The sequence below is a fragment of the Uloborus diversus genome, chromosome 5, assembly GCF_026930045.1.
Source record: "Uloborus diversus isolate 005 chromosome 5, Udiv.v.3.1, whole genome shotgun sequence".
Lineage (NCBI taxonomy): Eukaryota > Metazoa > Arthropoda > Arachnida > Araneae > Uloboridae > Uloborus > Uloborus diversus.
This window is the reverse complement of record NC_072735.1, coordinates 170,596,514-170,617,537: the sequence shown is the minus strand read 5'-3', so window position 1 is coordinate 170,617,537 and position 21,024 is coordinate 170,596,514. Positions and strand designations below refer to the sequence as shown.

The 21,024-nt window shown below is 35.4% G+C and overlaps 1 protein-coding gene across 1 annotated transcript in view; it reads right to left on the bottom strand.

The window, feature by feature from the left end:
* The window catches only part of LOC129222580 (uncharacterized), a 79,452-nt gene that overhangs the window by 13,318 nt on the left and 45,110 nt on the right, over window positions 1-21,024 (bottom strand). The window contains exons 8-16 of the mRNA XM_054857096.1: window positions 18,418-18,588; window positions 16,599-16,685; window positions 15,092-15,186; window positions 10,007-10,123; window positions 8,299-8,359; window positions 6,942-7,016; window positions 1,199-1,263; window positions 1,039-1,110; window positions 266-368 (exon numbers count right to left, since the gene is read on the bottom strand). Coding sequence (XP_054713071.1) covers window positions 266-368; window positions 1,039-1,110; window positions 1,199-1,263; window positions 6,942-7,016; window positions 8,299-8,359; window positions 10,007-10,123; window positions 15,092-15,186; window positions 16,599-16,685; window positions 18,418-18,588 — 846 coding nt within the window. The remainder of the gene's footprint in view (window positions 1-265; window positions 369-1,038; window positions 1,111-1,198; window positions 1,264-6,941; window positions 7,017-8,298; window positions 8,360-10,006; window positions 10,124-15,091; window positions 15,187-16,598; window positions 16,686-18,417; window positions 18,589-21,024) is intronic.

Genomic DNA, 21,024 nt, shown 5'->3' with positions numbered 1-21,024 from the left:
CTGAACTACCACTAGCATTTCGTAGAGTTGTGCCACGGTGAGATGGCTGATGAACTGAAAGTGGAAACAGAACACTTCATTTTGCAAAAGATAGGATTAGCAAGAGTAAAGTTTTCACCTCTCGCCCGTTCTCGCTGATCCTACTACAAAATGAAGTGTTCTGTTTCCGCTTCTAGTTCATCCGCCATCTCTCCAGGGCACAACTATACAATAAAAAAAAAGTAAGGATTGATTTTGTATTGAACTGATCAGAGAATCAACTTACTTGCCCCGGCCACGTGATGTACCTGTCCACCTCTCTTTCGATGTTGTTCAGGGTACTTGCACTATTGTTCATCATGTAATCGATAGCTTGTTGGCGACTCCACCTGCAAAAGTGTGAGTGAGGAAAATATGTTTGTACTGTTGCATTATACTCGTACTTCTGACAGGGTGGTGTACTGGTTAGACGCTGGTCTCTTATGCCCAAAGGTGCAGGTTCAAACCTGGCTCCAGTCGATGGGTTTTCAAGATGCAAAAAATCCGTCCATGTCGTATGATTATGTGTCATGTAAAACATACCCCAAGCATTCGTTTGGGTTAGAGTGTTCTTGGAAAAATTAAATTCCTACAACAATTTCGCATCAAATAGAGCCTAGCTGTCTCCATCTGGTGGTGACTATCAGTGTGCTAAAAATAAAGCTTTTCCAAACTATCCCATTAAAAAGCCAATACCACTTTTATTTCTCTTGAAAAAGAAAAACAAGTCCAACAAATCTGAAACTAGCGTAAAGCACATTATCATTACTTTTCAGGAGAGCGTAAAAACATTTGTCTGGTGTATACTAAGGTTGAGACTCGCACTCTTTTATCAATGGTAAATAATTATAGATGACTCTCTGTTATAGAACTAAGTTATTACGGATCAATGCAGACTAAGATTCCACATATGATTCTATCTGAAAACCGCTATGTTTGGAGTTACGTGAGACTGGATCTGATGTACAGAAAGTAAGATGAGACAACCTAGTAAACGAAAACCAAAATGAAAATACTTACCCTAACACGTGTATTCCTGTATCCACTACCATTCTGCAAGCCCGGAAAATCTCCTCCGAAAGGTGCCCGTACCTGAAAACAGTTTCATGTAAATTTCCGGCACAAAACCCAACACACGCATTGTTGTTCTTTTTTAACACATCGGTAATTTACTACGTACCACATTTTTGGATCACTGTAGAGACCCATTTCTTTGCCTAAATATTCTGCGTATAAAGCCCAGCCCTGGAGGAAAAAAGAGAAAGTGAGTGAAGCGAGCAACAAAAATTCAAATTGCTTTTACCGACAGCATTTAATTGAAAGCTTAAATTGAAAATTTCAGAACAAAACCTACTCAATTTAACAAATAGTTAAATACATTCTCTATCAAATTTCTTTTCAAAGAAAAAAAAGAAAAATTAATTTGAATTTCGACTTCTTGAATTCAAATTATGTTTTTCGCAATCACGAGTGTGTGTATGTAGGCGTGTGTGTTTGTGTGTGTGGAGGGGGGGGGTGTTTGTGTGTACGGGGTATGTGTGTTTATGTCTGTGTGCTGGCATAAGTGTGGGGGGGATGTTGTATGGGTGTGTGGGGGAGGTATGTGTATGTGTGTGTAGGCATATGTGTTTGTGCCTGTGTGCAGGCAGGAATGTGTGGGTAGTTGTGTGTATGTGTGTGTATGTCGGCATATGTGTTTGTGTCTGTGTGCAGGCATGAATGTGTGTGTATGTGTGTGTATGTATGCGTGTGTGTATGTGTTTGTGTGTGTAGGTGTATGTGTGTATAGGTGTATGTGTGTATGTGTTTGTGTGTATGTGCGCGTGTGTGTGTGTAGTTGTGTATGTATGCGCGTGTGTGTAGGATATGGATGCAACCTGGAGACGGCTTTCGCTATAGGAGCAGCATCGTGAGGAGCCAGCCGGTCCACGGTGATGGTGCAGAGGGTGGCGGAGGGAAAAATCAAAGGAACGTCAAAAACAGTCAAATGAAAGCAATAAGCAATCGTGATTGCTCAAAAAGGTGAATTAAAATTAGTTCGTCCTTTCTGGAGTTATGATGCCATAGACAGACAATCATTACACAAAGTGTAACTCATAAAATACCTCTTTTTTCGTTGGGGGTTGAAAATACATTTCATCGGCTACATAGAGTCCTTTACATTGACCTTCCTACTCTAGAGTAATCTGCCGTGGGCAGGTAAACGGCAGTATCTGCAGAAATGAGTTTGAGATATTTGAAGAAACGTATTTTGGATCCAATTCTAACAATAAGGCAATGCTAAAATTAGACGGTTTTTTTCGCACTTTTTTCCAGTGGAAATCAAGTAGGCAAGCTTGTACAATTAAGCTAGCATCCAATAGATGACAAAAATAAAAAATCTCCAGTTACTGGCCTCTACCTGCTCACGGCAGTAATGTTTAAACAGTTTTTCTCAAACATCCAATGTCCTCTTTCTAAAGTTATTTTTAACTTTTATATTACTTTCACGGATATAAATCCGTGTATATAAACAAATCTATATCTCTGTACCTCACAGCCAGAACGACGTTAGTCCAAAAAATTGTGATTTTCTGTTTATTAGTGCACTTTATATAGAAGACTATTTTGCATCGAGAAATGTGAACGTCATTCTTAAAAAGGAATCCATTTCAATTTTTTACCAGGGTTAAAAAGACGCGAGTCACACCCTTTGCATGAGCCGGAAAAAAGTTTTTCCGCTCTGCTGTAAAATTACCATAATGTGACTTACGTCCTTCCGACATTGAGGTACATATTGGACATTTATACATGCCGATTCGAAATAATTAAAAATTTCTCGATTCTTCAATTCTTTTAATGAATCACGCCGCTGCTTTGCCACCACTGTCGAAAGAATTTGAATAGTATTCTTTTGTTGATCTTATAACTCCCTCCTCCCCCCTCGAGTTTCTGTGCATATGATTTTTTTTTAAACTGTGTCAGTAATATAAAACAACAAAGAAATCGATTTGATATTAATACAGTACTTTCTCTATCTAAAACAAACATGGATAAATTTAGTGGTGTTTAATAAATAAAACACTTACTATAAAATGTATAATTTTACTTTTGGCTAATGCCTGTCTGCAAATGTCTAGTAAACAGTGGTTTAAAAATTTGGGGGCACGGCAGTGCCCCCGCCAAGTCGAGCGCGAAGCAAACACTGCCGTACCATCTTTACTGGAACCATTTCGTCGCATTTTCAGGCCCCTATTGGAGAACCTTCTGATGAGACCAGAACGCAGAAATTTTCGTCATCCAGTAAGCTATAATCACATACTTAAAATCCGAAATTTCAAGTCTGTAGGTCATTTAGTTCCGAAGTTAAGCGAAAGCAAAGTTTCGCATTTATGACACTCACTCACTCATGATCATCAAAATAGAACTAGTACTTCCCATAAACTCAGAGAGGTGAAATTTGGTACAGAGTTAGGGTTTAATGGGCACATAAAGAGAAAACTATAAAAACTAGGATAATCGAAGATCTGGCTTTTAGACCAAACTATTAGAGATCGACATACCGCCTTTACAAAAAAATATTCAACTTGGTTGGCCGCTTCATTTGATGTCAAAAATCGAAAGTCTGAAGTATCTAATGAAGAACCCTCAGCTGGTCTCAGCTGTATTAGAGATATGGTAATGCCCCCTTCTACTATTGGTGCATAAAAAAATCGACTGTCATTGCAAAAGTCCAGCGTAGTGGGACACATCTTCTAATTTAATTTAGCCTAACTTTAGTCGACTCGAATATTACACAAATTAAATGTTTCTACAAAAAGAAGTGAAATCCCACCAAAAACATTCTGTAAAAAACTAGCCAAGTCTCGATGGAGCTGTTTGTTTATCTCTAAAAAGTAATGAAATCTAGACAAAGTTATGACAAGTCGAAGGTTCCTTACTGCGATTTCTTGATTGTCATAGTTAATGTTGTGTGACTTGGCCGTTAAAGGGTACACAAGGGTACAAAACCAGGCGCTCCATGACACGATTACACCAATCTGTCGCCAGAACCGCTACCCATTGACGATGGAAAATTGCCACTTGGAAAACGTGTAAACAAAATTGACCTGTACCCACTAACGTATAAAGAATGTTTAACGGCCAAGTCACACAACATTAACTATGACAATAAAGAAATCGCAGTAAGGAACCTTCGACTTGTCATAACTTTGTCTAGATTTCATTACTTTTTAGAGATAAACAAACAGCTCCATCGAGACTTGGCTAGTTTTTTACTTTCTTCTATATCTAATATATAGAAGAAAGTATTGGATTCGTGCAAATTTTCGAATTTTGACGGATTCGAACGTTTTGAGGTGTGCTGAGTCCATTTCGACCATTTTTGGAAAATGTCTGTCTGTCTGTATGTGTGTGTGTATGTGTGTGTGTATGTGTGTGTGTATGTGTGTCACGTCTGTGTGTGACCAGTTTTTTGTGGCCGCTCTACAACAAAAACTACCGCATGAAATCGAACGAAATTTAGTACACGTATGTGCCACTATGTGAACTTGTGCCCATTAGTTTTTGGCGCGAATTCCTCCAAGGGGGGTGGAGCAATGGGACGTTTTTCGAGTTACGCGTGCTTGCTATTCCTCAGGAAGTAACTGGCGGAATCAAACAAAATTTGGTCCATATGTTGGTATTAACAGGAACAGGTGCTGATTCAATTTTGGTGTCAATAACTCAAACGGGGGTTGAGCTATAGAACGTTTTTTGTCGTCAATTGTGACTGCTGTATCTCAAGAAATAATGAACGGAATGAAAGAAAAATTTATCGGCAAGTAGCCCTTAGTGGGTATAAGAACTGATTTTATTTTTGTGTCAACAGCTAAAAAGGGGGTAGCGCAATCACCCGTTCTTTTTTTCCATTTTGAGTGCCCTATCTCAAGAAGTAATGCTACGCTCTGGTTGAAATTTGGAATATATGTGAATCCATATGTATACAGGCTCTGGTTCAATTTTGACGCCGATCGCTCCAAGAGGTGTTGATTTTTTTTTTTTTTTTGCGAGTAAAAATATTTTTATTAATGCAACAATAAGAAAGATAAATCGTAATAGATTGTCGTCTGCGTATTTCTCGTGATTTTAATTGTATGGAAATGATAGGAAATATTATCTCAATGATTTAAAATTTTTAACTGTTGCCATCTTATGTTTGTTAACAAATAAAATATTTGTAATTAATTCAAGCAAGGCTTTTAAAATAACTTTCAATTTTCGCTCTTTGCTTTGCTTTTGCAATAATTCAGACATTGGGATGGTCGTCAAGTTTTTGCATGTGTAATTTTGTTTTTGTTAGGAATATTGCTTCCTCGTCAAGCATGGGGAGGGATCAGAAAAAGGAAAAATATAGAAGAAAGTTTCGTGATGGCCACAACATACTAGTTACAGAATGTTTTTGGTGGGATATAGATTACAGGGTCTATAAAATTCAGCAAAAAGAACCAAAGGCGAAGTTAATTTACTGAGTTTTAATCAATACATTTTATTCAGTTTTTGAGAATTTAACGTGTCTTCAAAGTCAAGACGATTTTGTGCAATGTAGATGCAAACAAAAACTGGAAAAACTTCATAGCATTCATAACTTCTCAAATTCTATAACTTAAGAGGTCATCTTAATATCATTTCTTTATGCTATTTCAAATGAACTACAGGATTTACGAATTAGTTTAAAAAAAGAACTTTTGTGACCGAAATAAATATGAAGTCGGCCAAGCTTCACTATCTCCCAAAAATATTACCTCAAATTTTTAATCAAGTCCGTTTAATATTTTGTAGCATATGTAAAAATGTTGAGGGGGTAATATAAGGAAAAAACGAATTAAAAGAATACGTTAGAGGGAGCAAAAGTTGAAGAGCTGTGACCGTAATAATTGCCTTATGCGATGAAACATTTTCATAACACACAACCTACGGCCGAAATAATTGCTTCACTGTTGGTACACTAGCAGTACGAGGAAACCACATTTACAGAAAAGTGTCAACAGAGCTGATGAGTAAGAGTCGAAAAAGGTTAGAAATTCGTTGTCTAGTATTCGAGATTTGCTGTACTTTTCATCTACAGTAGAGTCTTGAAAATCCAATACACAGACTGACACATTTATAGTTTAAAATTAAAATCATTTGTGCAACGAAGTAACAATAGTAAACAATGAAAATGAAGAAAAATTACCAAATCAACTGCAGACAATGTTTCGTGGTTTTAAAGACCCCTTTTTTAATGCAAAGAAGTAAGCTTTGAAGTGAAAAGTTATCCGAGAAACGATGGCCTTTTCTCGGATGGCTTTTTATCCTAAATCTTACTTCTTTTCATTGAAAAAGGAGTTTTTTGAGATTCCAAAACACATGTCTGCAATAGATTTGTTATTGGTGCTTGATTTACGTTGTTTACTATTGTTACATTCATATTTTACTTATACTTTTTTCTTTCTCTTTTTGGAATTTTTTTTTTAAATTGCAGAAGTCATTGTGAAAATTCAAAATGAAATTAGATTTTTTATACAAAAAGGAGGGGGGGGGGAAGCACCTGATTTTTAAAAAAATGAATTTTTAGGGACTTGAAACTAAAAAAAAGTCATTTTTAGAAAAGCGGGACCTTTTAAAAGTCCTGTTATGCGTCAGCCCAATTGTTTTTTTCCTTAGAAGGGTAGACATTCGTGTATAATATGGCTCTGATGAGTTGGGATACGACTTTGACATTGTTTACCTCTGTTACGGGTAGTTGGTGCGAGTTGAGTTGGGTAAATTTCGTAGTAGTTTTGCAAAAATATTCCAACTTAAATCTGTGCCACATTTCGTTTTCACTTAACTCTTGAAATACAGGTAAGTATATTATCGTTCACGTCATAGCTGAACTAACCAGAGCCGCAATATACTACGTGACAGTTGGATCGTTGACTTACTTCAATAAAAGCATTGCCTTCGATGTCATGTCTTCGAAAGTCGGGAACATCACTTCTTTCCATTGCGTAAGAGATCTAAAATGAAACGTGGCAAAAAATAAATTCAGATTATTTCAACTTGCTGTTATTTATTAACCTTTTACAGTATAAAGCGTCTAAAAAATATTGGTATAACATATAGCAGAGGTTCCCAAAGTCACGACCACCATGTACCCCCACCTGAAAACGTACCAACTTCGGGGACCCATCTACCTAAACAAAACTTTATATGATACATTTAAATCTTTTTTTTTTCCAATATCTATTTAAGCATTGTTCAAGATATCTATTCATTTTTCAATATATATACATATATTTTTTGAATTGCAGTTTCATTTTCATTACTTAACATCATACTCGTATTTTTGGCTGTGACCGTAAAAATAAAATTTACCAATCAATAATTTAGAATAAATGTTATCAAATGATTTTTAATACAAGTTTACTAGTGCAATAAACTTACTGGAATTTGTAAACAAAGGAATACTTACCTTGTTCAAGTGAGGTCATCCTTTATATAAGTTGCATAATCCTGACGTATTAGGACATTAAATAACAGTACGGAAATGTACAAATGTGTTTAATCATATAAAAAGTAAAACATTTATGAATATGAACCCATTTATTATAGTTTTGAATAATATTCATCAGGCCTCCTTTCACATTATGATGATGTCAACCTTCACGGATGAATCAAAAAGAAGGATGAAGTTTTTTAGATTTGGTTGTATCCGAGGTTTTGGATTGAATTGTTGAAAAGTTCAGTCTCAAGGTTGATTCAATATTCTTCAATCGATTTTTTTTACATTACACTTCAATGCTGAAGCATCCATCACCTTTCCGGTCAAAAACGATCTCCAAACGATCTTTGCCAAGTTGTATTTCTTTTTTCTTTCTTTTATTTATTCTTTCTTTCTTTTTATACTTTTGTAAAACTATGTGCAGGCCGCTGAAAAATCTGCGACGCACGTGTCGCGTCTCGAAATTTCTACTACCGGGGACACTTTTTATGTTACAAAGTGTTCAAAATGTTCACTCACACAAATAATTAGTACAAAAAGAGGCAAGGAGTTTGAATGCTTTGTTAATTAAATCCCTAAATTCAGACTGGACAAAAAAACAAAAATGACACAAATCTTTTTTTTTTTTTTTTTTTTGATAACTTTCAAAGTCAGACGTTGTGATTGACTAGGTTTCGGTAATTATTACTTATTTTGCATTTAGCATAACCGTGCCCCCCTGCTATGAGCACGCGGACCCCAGGGATCAGCGGATCATATTTGGAGAAACTGATTAAGACTTAGTAAATTTCAATTACCTGGAAGTGATGACCTGGTACACCCTCATGCAATGACAGTGTTACGACTTCATATTTCGGGCTGAAACAAAGAAAATAGTGCTTCAAAAACAATCATGTTTATATTTGTTTAATTCATATATTTTGTGATAAGACATTAATAGGCAATTAGTTTAACATTAGGTTTACCAAGGAGACATTTTGACCTCTCTGAGAAATTTTCGTTTATTTTCTTCAAGAAAACCCGTTTCAGTATTTCATGAGAATATTTCAGTTAATTTTTAACCCAAATTCTTAAGAAATATAACCTCAAATGTAATGTTTCCAATTTTCTGTTTTCGGATAAATATATACTGTACACCTACCCCTACTGAAAACTTAGTTTTGATGATTCGAATAAATAAAAGTTAAATAAACAACGCTGTACAATTTTGACGTGTTTCGGGGTTTTAAGGTGCCCCTTTTCAATACAAAAAGGTTTGAGCTTAAGGGCCCCAAAGCAAAATACTTGACAATGTTCTGCAATGTAAAATCATTTGGCCAAAATTGTTCTGCAAGTACTTCAAGCATTGTACACACAAGCATCGAACGTGACTTTTTTACAAAACAGGAGCCCTAAATCAAAATTGTTTTATACAAGATGGTTTTTTTTTTTTTTTTTTTTTTCAGTGTTTAAAACTTCATTGCTGCAATGAATTTCTAAAGAACCTAAACCGATTGAGATTCTCCAAAAATATTTTATATGCTTTCTAAAATGCATAGAAAAAACATAGATGCAAAATTGTATAAAAATCCTAACCTAGGTGTCAAACCACTTTTTTTTGGTTAATTTTACATGACACGACGAAGCAATTAAAACAATGTGTATAAATAAATTAATTACTAAAATAATAAATAAAATGAGTCGAGTTAGGGTATCATAGGATAAAACACTTAAACATTTCTAAATAATTGAAATATTTTCAGGATGCAAAAGGATTGAAATCTCAAACAAAACACGCAATTTTCGGCGATGGACGTGTTTCAATGTTGGCATGTTTCCAAAACATATGTTTATGGAGGAAATTGTAGTGGTGAAGATGGATTGGGAAATATAAGGAAAACGAGAACCAAAGCGCTAGAAAAATCAAAATCTTTTTAGATTTAGATGATGAAACTTCTGCAGAAAATCTGCAGAAACTACCAATTTTCTACAAATGCCTTCCAACTCCAGATAGAATTTGGCACAAATTCTGCAGATTTCTTTCAGTTCAAAGTAAATATGAAGTTCTTGCAGATGACTTATCGAATTCAACATATTTCGCAAGCTTTCCACCGCATTATCATAATTTCTGAGAATTTTAGATTTTCTTCTAATTTAAAGAAATTTGCAGAATTTGTGCACAATTCTATACTTGAGTTGGAAGATATTTGCCGGAAATCTGCAGTTTCTGCAGAAATTTCACAGAAATCTGTAGAACTTCTGCAGAAAATTTGAGTTTTCCTCTCACATTTGAACAGAATTGTTCTGCAGCGCAGGAATCTGCTCTGCGACATACGTCGCAAATTTAATAGTATTCTGCTTTGGGGCGTTAAAGGTGAAAAGTCATCCGATTCAAGAGCTATTATCAGATGATTCCCCCCCCCCCCCCCGCCCATTGCCTAAAACTATTATTATTTTAATATTTTGATTTCTACATGTAGATAATCTACACATTCATGTACTCTGACCATTTTTATAGTTACTTACAGGTTATTCAAAGATGATGCATCAATATAGAAGGTCGCTGGAGTCGATCCGTCAGGGGATGCACGCAAATAATAGGCCCGCGGTCCAGTTGCCATATCTGCTGTCATTTTGTCTACCCTGAAAAAAAATATAAATAAATAAACGTAGTAATCCGCTGCATAGAGTTTCAATCGAATTAGAGTGTGCGTTAGTCTTTGGCTGTCCACGTGAGAGCTGTTATCACAACTACCGTTTGGCAAGCGGATCAGTCTACCTTTGATCCAAGTCTGCCAACTAAGTTGAACACGTAATTTAGTCTCTCTATGCTGTGGCGAGAAAGACGCCAAATACAGAACCCCATCCCCGCCCATTTGACCCTTACTTTTTTCTTTATGTTGACAACCGATTTCCATCTTGTGGATGAAGGAGCGCACAGTCTAGTGTCTCTGTCTTCTCTATGGTCTAATTTAGGCCCTTCGTCCAAGTTCCCGAACTTATTCGAGGAAAATGTGTTAGAGAATATTTTCTACGGGTTTTTTAACCATTCTAAGTTTAAAATACTATAGGGAATTTTTCGTAGAGTAAGAACGATATGATTCGAGCGTCGAGTCGTAGTCAAAATAAATTCGTTTGGGATATTTTTTACGAGCTTTCTAACCGTAGCACATGCGAGGAGATGGGATAATTCTTAACGTAGAAAAAGACGTTTTGACAGTAAAACTGAGTTTTTAATTAATATCTTCGATAAATAAAATATGTTCCCAAAATTTCATTAATAAAATTGAAACTCGGCAATAACTGCTAAACAAAAAGGAATGAAAAAAAAATCGGTTTACACACAGAGGAGAAAAAAGTACACAAAGTTTTTCTTTCGCCTATTAACGCATAAAGATATCGTAAAAGTAAACAAAAAGTCATATCCTCCGAAGAGTATAGTTTTGGAGAATGCTTTAAAGAATATCATTCAAAAGAAACGATGCATGTGAACTTTCAGCCTTCCCAGCGTCCAGAAAAAAACTGTAACGCCAAGCGTCACGCTGCTTCGTTTACCTCAGCTATCACTTCTCGTGAAATAGACACAAATTTTCAGTTTTTGAGTACTCATGTCCCGCTAGTCTTTCTGATGGATGGAGGCACAAAATTCGGGCCTATGCTTATCAAAAGTTGTTCAATTTCCAAAACCTTTTTTCAGTTGGATGCATTTTCGGCTCAAATAAAACTTTTCAGATAATATGCCAGAAACATCTGTAGATGTGTGATCTGTCTCTTGAAAGAGAGAGCTCTAAATTTGCTATCACAAACTACTTTTGCACACCCAACACGCTAAGGTACTACTTCAATAAAATACTCTCGTTGGGGCAAACCTAGCTTGGCACGTCACAATGCTTTGATTAGGATCTGCATAACCTTTACAATGCTGCCAGGTTAGGCTTGACTCTTAGAGCAGGAGTTAGTGAATGGAGGGAGTTAATCCACTCATTGGCTAAGCAAAAACTTGGGCAGTGTCACGTGACTGAACAACGACGAATGGTTGACAGTTTTCACGTGAAACTAGCGAAGGAAACCATTGAGAAGGAATAGATGGAGAGAGTGCAACCCTACTATCCCGATACGGCAACAGTACCATGTGACTTGGGGAGCAGTTTCGAGTTGACCGTAACCGCTGAAGAAGTTTTCATTAGCTGAAGCCATGTATAATAACAACCTTTAACTGTAGAAGGGGAAAATTCAATTTATAGTAATAATGCAATATTCTAGCATTGTAAACTGTGAGGAAAAAGCCACACCAGGAGGTCCAGTAACTTTTCCCTAGCATGTACGAATGTTTTTTACTTCTAAATAAAGAAAAAATAACATTCATATGCATTCAACGAGTACATATTCCACAATTGCCTATAATTTTTAAATTTTTGTACTTATTTTACCTATAAAAGTTATAAAACATTGTATATCTTGAGTGCAAATAACATTTTAGTTCCATAAAAACAATTTTTACTTAACTAGTAATTATTTTAACGGCTCTTAAGCATTTTGTGTACATTTGGTTTGTTGGCGAGTATCTTCTCGCCACAGCAGATGCGCAAGAATAAAGATTTGCTATTTTTATGCTTCAATTTAAATACTAGTATGCCTGCGTATGAAATCATTTCAAAACATTGATTACAATACATATGAATCCATTAATTTTCAGTCAGTAACAGAACACTTTAAACTATTTGTGCATGTCCGTCATTTCAGGAATAACATTAATACATGAAAAATGCAATTACATTATATTTTAAAATCCAGAAAGAAATGGGGAGAGGGAGTTTGAATGATAGGCCTGTATTTGTATCCGTTATTTATTTATATATTTATTTATTATTATGCGGTAAAGGAGTTGGAGCCAGAGTTGCTCTGATTTGTAGCCCCGACTTCTAAGCGCCGTCGCGTCGTCTGAAAAATATTTAATGCCAAAAGAGCGATTGCGTGCCAAAACGCGACAACTTCCCAGCCAAACAAGTCACCTGACCTGGGAAACATTGGTTCCCAAGCTTATTTCACTGATACATTTGCTGTGGCTCCCTCCATTAGTGTTCCTTCTCAATGAAGGAAACCTGATTTCTTCCAGTGCATTGCTTTAAAATCTATCACGTGATTTGAGGTCTTTCCTTCACGAATGAGTCTTTACTCCCTCCATTTAATCTCTTCTCAACCCAAGTATAGATATCATCGGATGGCTGCTATGATTTTACAGCCTCATTGCTAAAAACACTTTATGTATTGCTCTTGATACCGTAATTAACTAAATAAAGAGACCATATTTTGTGAAAATTCTCAATAAGGTCTTTAAAAAAATTCGAAGAAGGGGAAGGAGGGACTCCACGGACAGGCCTCATAGGCCTAATGGTAAATCAGGTTCTGCACTCAACAGTAGTAAGAAAGAGAAAGAGGTGGGACGAGGTAGTCCAATCGGTTAGCCGCCGAAATCGTAGTCGAAACGTTGCGGTTTCGATATTGGCCAAGTGGCTAGTCAAAGACCCTTCACGTATACAAATGGTGACTGGTGCAAGAAAAATCTGTCGTTGTCACAGGATCCTCCAAGCTCCCATGCCAAATCAGTACTTCTATCAGAGTTACTGGCTCAGGTTTTTTCAATTCCTGGTCTGGTTCAAAAATATCGGAATGCTGATAGATAGTGCTTCCTTCTATCCTGCAATGCCTGACCTCCACCACCTTAAGACAGTGAAATCCCGTTTCAACGGATACCAATACAACAATATTTTCGTTTCAACGAAATACATTTTCAGTCCCGATTTATTTTCCATCACATTATTTTAATCTCATTACAGCGAAATTCCCGGTACTACGAATAAAATTTGCGGTCTCTCAAAGTTCGTTGTAACGGGATTTCGCTATACTCGTTGAAACGGAAGCCGCACTTTTCTGTTTATCGGGTAGTTATAAAAGTTAATCAAGCTCCGTCTCTCGAGTGGTTTAAGTTGGAAAAACAACAACAAAGTAGTAAATAATGACAACCATGAATAATTTTCGAACAAATTCTACCTCATAGAACATTTTTTCAGTATTCAGTAAAAAGTATTTCATTGACAGATTTATATTCATAGCTTGTTTGCAGTCAAGTAGAAATAGCATTTTCTGGGGGGGGGGGGGGAAAGAAGAAATTTGCATTCATATTCATGGGGAAGTATCCCTATTATTAATTATTTTAATACAATGAAATCCCGTTACAACGAACTCCAAGGGACCGCAAATTTTATTCGTACTATCAGTAATTCCGTTATAATATAATTTAAGTAATGTAATGGCAATTATAAATCGGGACGGAAAATGCATTTTGTTAAAACGAAAATTTCGATTATTGGTATTCGTTGTAACGGGGTTTCACTATAGTAGAATACCTTTAAATATGCTGCTTAAAACCTTAAATATCGTGTCTTCATGTATGATTACCGATTTTGCACTCAAACCTTCCGTCTACTGATTTAGAGTACTACTATTTTAGAGTAGTTTCTCCGATAGACCTGAATTTCCTCAAAAATGAAAATAAAGACGACTTTTAAAACATTTTTTCTGCATTTTCTATGTGTTTAGAACTAAATACATAATATATTTTTTTACTTCCTTTTACAAAAAAGGAAGTATTGTATTCGTGAAAAAAATTTCACTCAAAAATCGACCTTAATTAACATTTATTCGGGGGTGAGCAAAATGGAAAGTGTTTTTTTCCGACTCGACCACAGGTGGATAAATACCTAAAAACGTATAGACACGCGAAATATCTATTTTAACGATTTCCGAGTTAATTACAACGAGTTTTCTCGTGACGTCTGTATGTACGAATGTATGTATGTGCGTATATGCGTACGTGCGTATGTGCGTACGTGCATACGTGCGTATGTATGTCGCATAACTCAAGAACGCTATGTCCTAGAAAGTTGAAATTTGGTACGTAGACTCCTAGTGGGGTCTAGTTGTGTACCTCTCCTTTTGTTGCATTCGGGTGTTTCTAAAGGGGTCTTTTGCCCCTTTTCGGGGGGAAATCATTGTTAAATTCGATGTAAACTCAAATGGTGTTATAATTTGTCGGACACTTGGCGATATATCGCCAGCTTTTTGGTCGTCAAGTTTTGTCGACAACTCGCCGTTTTTGTCAAGTTTTGGCGACAAATTTGGCGATTCTTTTTTTTTTAAATTTGGTTTTAAATTCGCCACTGTTGGTGATATTTAGAGAGTAAACTATTAAATCACATTAAAATTGCCAATAATGGGGAAATGACATTACATTGCAGCAAAAGGAAGTCATGTGATGCACACATCAGCTCGCTGAAATGCATCATTCAAAGTTTAGTTTGGCTCTGAGGAAGTTAAACGGCTTAAAATATACAACCATAAAAGTGAGTAAGATCGATGTCATCAAAAAATATTTAAAAAAAATATAAATTAAAAAAAAATACAAATTTGAATTCAAAGATGTAGATTTGTATCATTACCAAATACACACACACACACACCAAAAGACCAACTGTTTTCCGCACCAAATCATTCAGAAAATTTCTTGAATATTTTACTGCATACAATGCACGTCTTCGTAATAATACTTACGTTAATATCTTTTGTGGGACCGTTTTAAAGATTAGTGAGAGTTTGGGTTCAATTTCATCCTCTATCATACTTCTATATGTTTCCAATACTTCTTCCTGAAAAACAAATAAGCCTTTCAAAGCGTGTTTGCCTTTTTATTTGACAAAAGGTACGTAATCAAATTTTACATTCAAAATTCTAAATAATAATTTAATAATTACTCAAAATTTGAGGAATTATTAACACCAAAAAAGCTGGAAGACATTATTTAGAACAAACTTATCAGTATCTTTTGGTATTTAACGCTTAAAAGGTCTCAATCTATAGAAGTTTATTTTCTGCATTCTTTGACTCAGGGCGCAATAGGGGGAAGACTCCTCCCTGGAGGATTCCTATGGGCAGTTATCCGCATAATGAGCATTGGGGGGAGCCAAGAAAACTCTGATAACGCGGCTAGACGATTCAAAAAGGCCGTTAGGTCGTTTCCAAAAACTTTAAAGTTTTTTTTTTTTTTTTTTTTGAAAGAGCATGCTTAAAAACATAGGATTGGACCATTTTTTAAGTAATGTAACTAAGTTTAATATTCAAAAAAAAAAAAAAAAAAAATTAATCGGTACGCTTTGATTGTTTATGCTTCTGCCAATGACATCACAAATGATGAAATGCCATTCCTTGATGCCACTCGAGACACAATATTTAATTCGCTTCTTTACTCACATGTGTTGGCAACGATATGGTTGATAGCAAGCGTAGAACACGTTTAATTCGCTTCTTGATTATCATGACGTGGAAACGCGGTAGACGGTAGGCCGATGCGCCAAAGTACATCATTTGTGACGTCATAGAGACCACGTCTTATTTTTTAAATCTGACATTTTAAAAGATTAATTAAAAATTAAGCGTTGGAAAAATGAAAGTTTTTTCTCACTCTTTTTTTTTTTTGCTTATTCTATCAATTTCAGTGACTAAAAGTAGTACTTTAGACTGAAGGAAACAACCCCATACATAATCCAAGAAATGCTTTATGTTTTTATCTCAGGTTTTAATTCATGTTTTATCAAATTGTTTAAAAAGTAGTTTTTGTGCTCAAAGTTGATAAGTTGTTTTATGAGTTTTGCCTTGATTTTACACCGCCTTCTAAATTAATGTAAAAAAAAAACCTCGTATTTCTACGATCGTCATTGGTTCTAAATAAGAAAAAACACAATCCCGGGCTTACTCATTTTGGCTGTATCTTCTCTTTCTATCATTAAAAATTGCCTTTCACTTAGAAGACCATAACGTAAACAAGAGGGAACAAAGACGAAACGCATAAATTGCATGAATTATGTTTCATACTATCCCTGGGGGAGGGGGGCTGTTGAGCTCGTGGGACATCGCTTTTGGGGTACGAGCACCTCAGTTAAAAATGGCCGTTGAGGAAAACCTCCTGCATGTAGTCTAACAAAAACCATGTGACGCAAAATACAAAACATTCTAAAAATATGATATGAATCTTCAAGCATCATAAAAATGTGATGTGACTTACCTCTGATTTAAAGAAATTCGACTGATCGTTTCTCAACTGCTCACTAAATTCTTGTCTCGTCATGTTGAGGCCCAAGGAGGATATGACCTAGAGAGAAAAAATGCAACGGATTGATATCATGCAGTGTAAAATTATTAGTAGCTCGAACCAAGATTTATTGAAGTAAATCTCAGGCTGAAAAATTATGTTCATTCTTGAGAACGAAAATTCTCGGAAAAAGAAAAAGGCATTTTTAATCTCTCTGAGATGGTGTAAAATATCCCAAATTTGGAAAACATCAAAGTTTAAGCATATTGGGAATGAAATCTTATGAAGGGTAGGGTATGAGAAGAAACAGTTACAACTATGACGCATAACTCCAAAATTTATCATGGTTTTCTGTGGTATACAAGACACCTGTATCAAGGATTTATTTAAAAAGTCCTACAAGTTATGATTGGGTTAATTGGTGCCATAGAAATTAAAAGCGGATAATCTTTAATTGACTATACTGCAAAAAACAAAGGACTAGAAGTCGTGAAAAGGGTGGGGGGTACATAAATTAAAAAGCTGGAAGAAAAGACAAAGACGGATAACACGAATTTTAAAAGTAACTCTAAATAAACTGATTTACGTTTCGCATGCATTTAAATAAATACTAATCTTAAATTGTTTAAAACAAAACGAATAAATAAAACCGAAAGAAAATTTCGAAGAACAAAAAGTCATGCAAAATAAACCAAGGACATTAAGGGTGCACTAAATGAAAGACAATCTCTTGAGACCTAAGAAATATATTGGAATTAAAAATGCTGAATAATTCAATTGAATTATGAAGGCGCTTACAAAAACTGGCAAAACATTAATTTTGCTCGATAACAGCATATTGGAGCGAGGAACTGAATGTGAGTTTTCAAGTGATGTTACAGAATGGCTTCCCAGGAAAACATCGGTAAGATGAATCAAACTCTCTCCTAAATCCTAATTCAAAAATGAAATTACAATGTCCTTGATTAGCATTCGACCGCTTTAATATGAGGGATCCATCGATAGAATCGCTGGATTTCTGGTAAATCTTTGTTCGAAGCTACTGGAAATTTGCTTTGTTGCTGAAGTGCAAGTAGTGGCATGTATAGACCTGCACTATTAAGATTGCTTCGACGTGCGGAGGATTGAACGATTTGTTAAACTAGGAGTAAGAAAAGCCAGTTTGCTTTGCCATCAACGTTTATTGGCATTGTGGCAATGTAAGAATTTCTCCTCTGTGAATTCTAACATAAAAGAGCTCATGCAAGTTCAAGAATCTTGTTATCACAGCCGGACTATTCAGAGACTTTGATGCATTACTATAATTAGGAGATCGCCCAAAGTTAGTACCAGGCATTGATTTGAGTTAATCGGGAACTGCATAACATAAACATAAGAATTTCATACATACATAATGCAGGGGCGAATACAGACTACCATTTTAGGGGGGTCATGCTGAATAATGACCCCCACCGCCTGCTTGAGTGTCAATAAAAAGCACCAATCGGCCAGGAATATGGCACTTAATGAGGCACAAAAATTAAAAACTATTTTCATAAGCAATGAAAAGTAGTAGTATTAGAAATATTAACTTTCAAAAATAATTAAGTATTTGAAAATATCACTGAAATCATTCACATTTCATTCATAAAGTGCTTGTACGCAATGTCGATGGATACAATTCTCGCCGGTTTAGGGGGGGGGGGTCATGATCCCCATGATCTTCCCCTTCCATTGTATCCGCCACTGACGTAATGGTAGTTCCTCGCGAATCATATGGACTTTTGCCAGTAAAAATTGAATTTATGAATACTTGATCCATTTCTTCCGATATCCTTTCCACTTCGGAAATTCCCATCGCATGAACTTGCTCTGGAGTAATCGTGGAGTCTGTGAGGTGGTGGGCCAGTTGTTGTCGATAGAATTCGGGCCCATTTGGCAACTGGTCCACACCCACACCGGGCCTCAAGTGCTGCTTGTATTCCTAGACGTTGCAAAACAAAATAAAAATGTTTAAAATTTAATTAGTGTCACAATTATTTCATGGATTACATCAAAGATTTAAATATTAGTTGAGATGATCAGTCACGTAATTTATCTACTGTTAAAAACCATCCCACTTGAACTTGAAAACGATTTTAGCAGAAAATCTACTCCAGAAAAAAAAAAAAAACTGCGAGAGCTATTAAACAAAACAACTCGATAAATCATCAAATAATTTCACAACTGCAAAGCCTACTAAAAATGCTTCTATTGATAATGTAAATAACTTTCTGCGGACCGGTAGCGCATTTACTGGTGTAGAGGCCCGTGGCGATGCATTCTTGAGGAACCTTAGTCTGTCACAGAACTATGTACAACATTTATCAGATGATTTTTTGAATCCCCTTCCGGATCAAAAGGACGGGGGGGGGGGGGGCGGGACCGTTGAATCTCGAAATACGAAAAAGCGAAAGTACTACAGCAGATTCTTTTTATTCATGAAGATTTTAAAAATAATTACACTTATTCAATTACAAGGATTTTTAAAGAATAAACAAAAGAATTAACGCTTCCCAACTCTTTCTCCTAATGCAATTAATCATTTTGAATGCATAAGTAAGAAGTTATTCCTTCGCACTTGAAAACCCAAAAGCTACAAACTGTTCAAACACAATCTAAAATGGGCACTTGATATCACTCCATCTGATTGACGCGACAATCCGAAATATTTCTGAAGATCTTTATAGAAATTTCAGATCATAAGGACACCTCGACAAACATATGAGGCAGTGCGAAGCAAAGGGATGTAAGTGGACATTTTCAAGTTTTGAGTGAAACGCGTTTAAATATAACGTCCTAGGTAGGCTTTCACATAGCTGCTAACTTGTACGATTTAGCCGTACATTATAAGATTTTCGGACCTTTTGCACAAACAGAAAAACTTGTTTCAAACAAGTTGTTGATAGACAATTTTTGAAAGCTGGAAAGTCAGCAACTTTTAAAAGTTTAAGTTCAAAGAAATGAAAGTTTATTTATTTAATTATTTTTAATTTTTTTTTGCTTATAAAAGCACAGATCAAGTATAGGTAAGGATTTGAAAATGTTATAATCCTTTAAATTTTAATACTTTTCTTTATAATGGTTAAAAAAGCGTAAAAATACCCACCGCATACGTTGTAAGATTTTTTAGGTTGGCATGTTGGCAGCTATGGCGTTTATTGAAATTTTTTTCTAAATCATACTGTATAGCAGCAACTACTAGTACCATCTCTTGCCCCAAGACAGAGGAGAGGTTCACCTACCATGTGTACTGGCTATCTCCAAATACTTAATTTTGCCACTTACATCCCTTTGCTTCTCACACCCCATATGCCATTTAATCTCATTTTTAGTAAGGTAATACTTTCAAAAGAAATAAATGCACCTAAACCATTTCTAATCTCGCTCCTGTTACCATTTAACATTTTTTTTTTCCTTCTCGCAAGTTCGAGGACATGTTGTTTTTTCTGCCTTGATGCTTTGCTGGCGAAGAGACGACATTTACAGAATTGTTAAATTTCCGACGCATAAAGGAAGGGGTTAAGTTTGACGTGTCTGTGTACCTGTCTGTCAAATAATAGCTCCTAAACGGATAAACAGGTTTTGATGTATATATATATATATATATATATATATATATATATATATATATATATATATATATATATATATATATTTATATATATATATATATATATATATATATATATATATATAGTATAAAACGAAGTCTCCAAAAAGCGTCTGTGTGTTTGAACTCGCAAAACTCAAGAACTACCCATCCGATTTTGCTGAAATTTCCCAAGTTTGTTCCTTTAAGTCCTGAGAAGGTTTGTAAACCAGTTCGAAAACAATTCGATGAATAGTTCTTTATTTATTCCAATTTATTCCCAATTTTCACATAAATTCCCGAATAAGGGGCTGAAAAATTACTCGCAAATAGTAATATTAGATATAATTAGAAAGGGTAGAATTTTTCGCGTTCTACGTAATTTGCTTCAATGCTCTAACTTTATTACGGCGGGAGTTATTTGCGTTTTTAGCTCGAATTTTTTTAGGCTTAGCTGAAATTTAGGCACTACTTTCCTCATTAAACAAATCAATAAAAAGTGAAGGAATTGTCCCACAGCCTTCTTTTTGACGCCATTCGAAAAAGCGACCTTTTTTTCTCCAGATCTAACTCGACCTGCGGTCGAAAAAATAAGCTCTTATCTCGAAAGGAAAAAAAGTTACAAGCCTTTTTAAATCAAGTTTAAGAAATTTCGATTCCATTCAAATTGTGAGCCATTTTCTTTCGCATTTTAATTCCTTAAACTTATTTCATTTTGTGTTTCCATGGTTACGCATTTTAAATCCATCTTTCTGGATTTAATTTCTTAAAAGTATTTTAATATCTGTC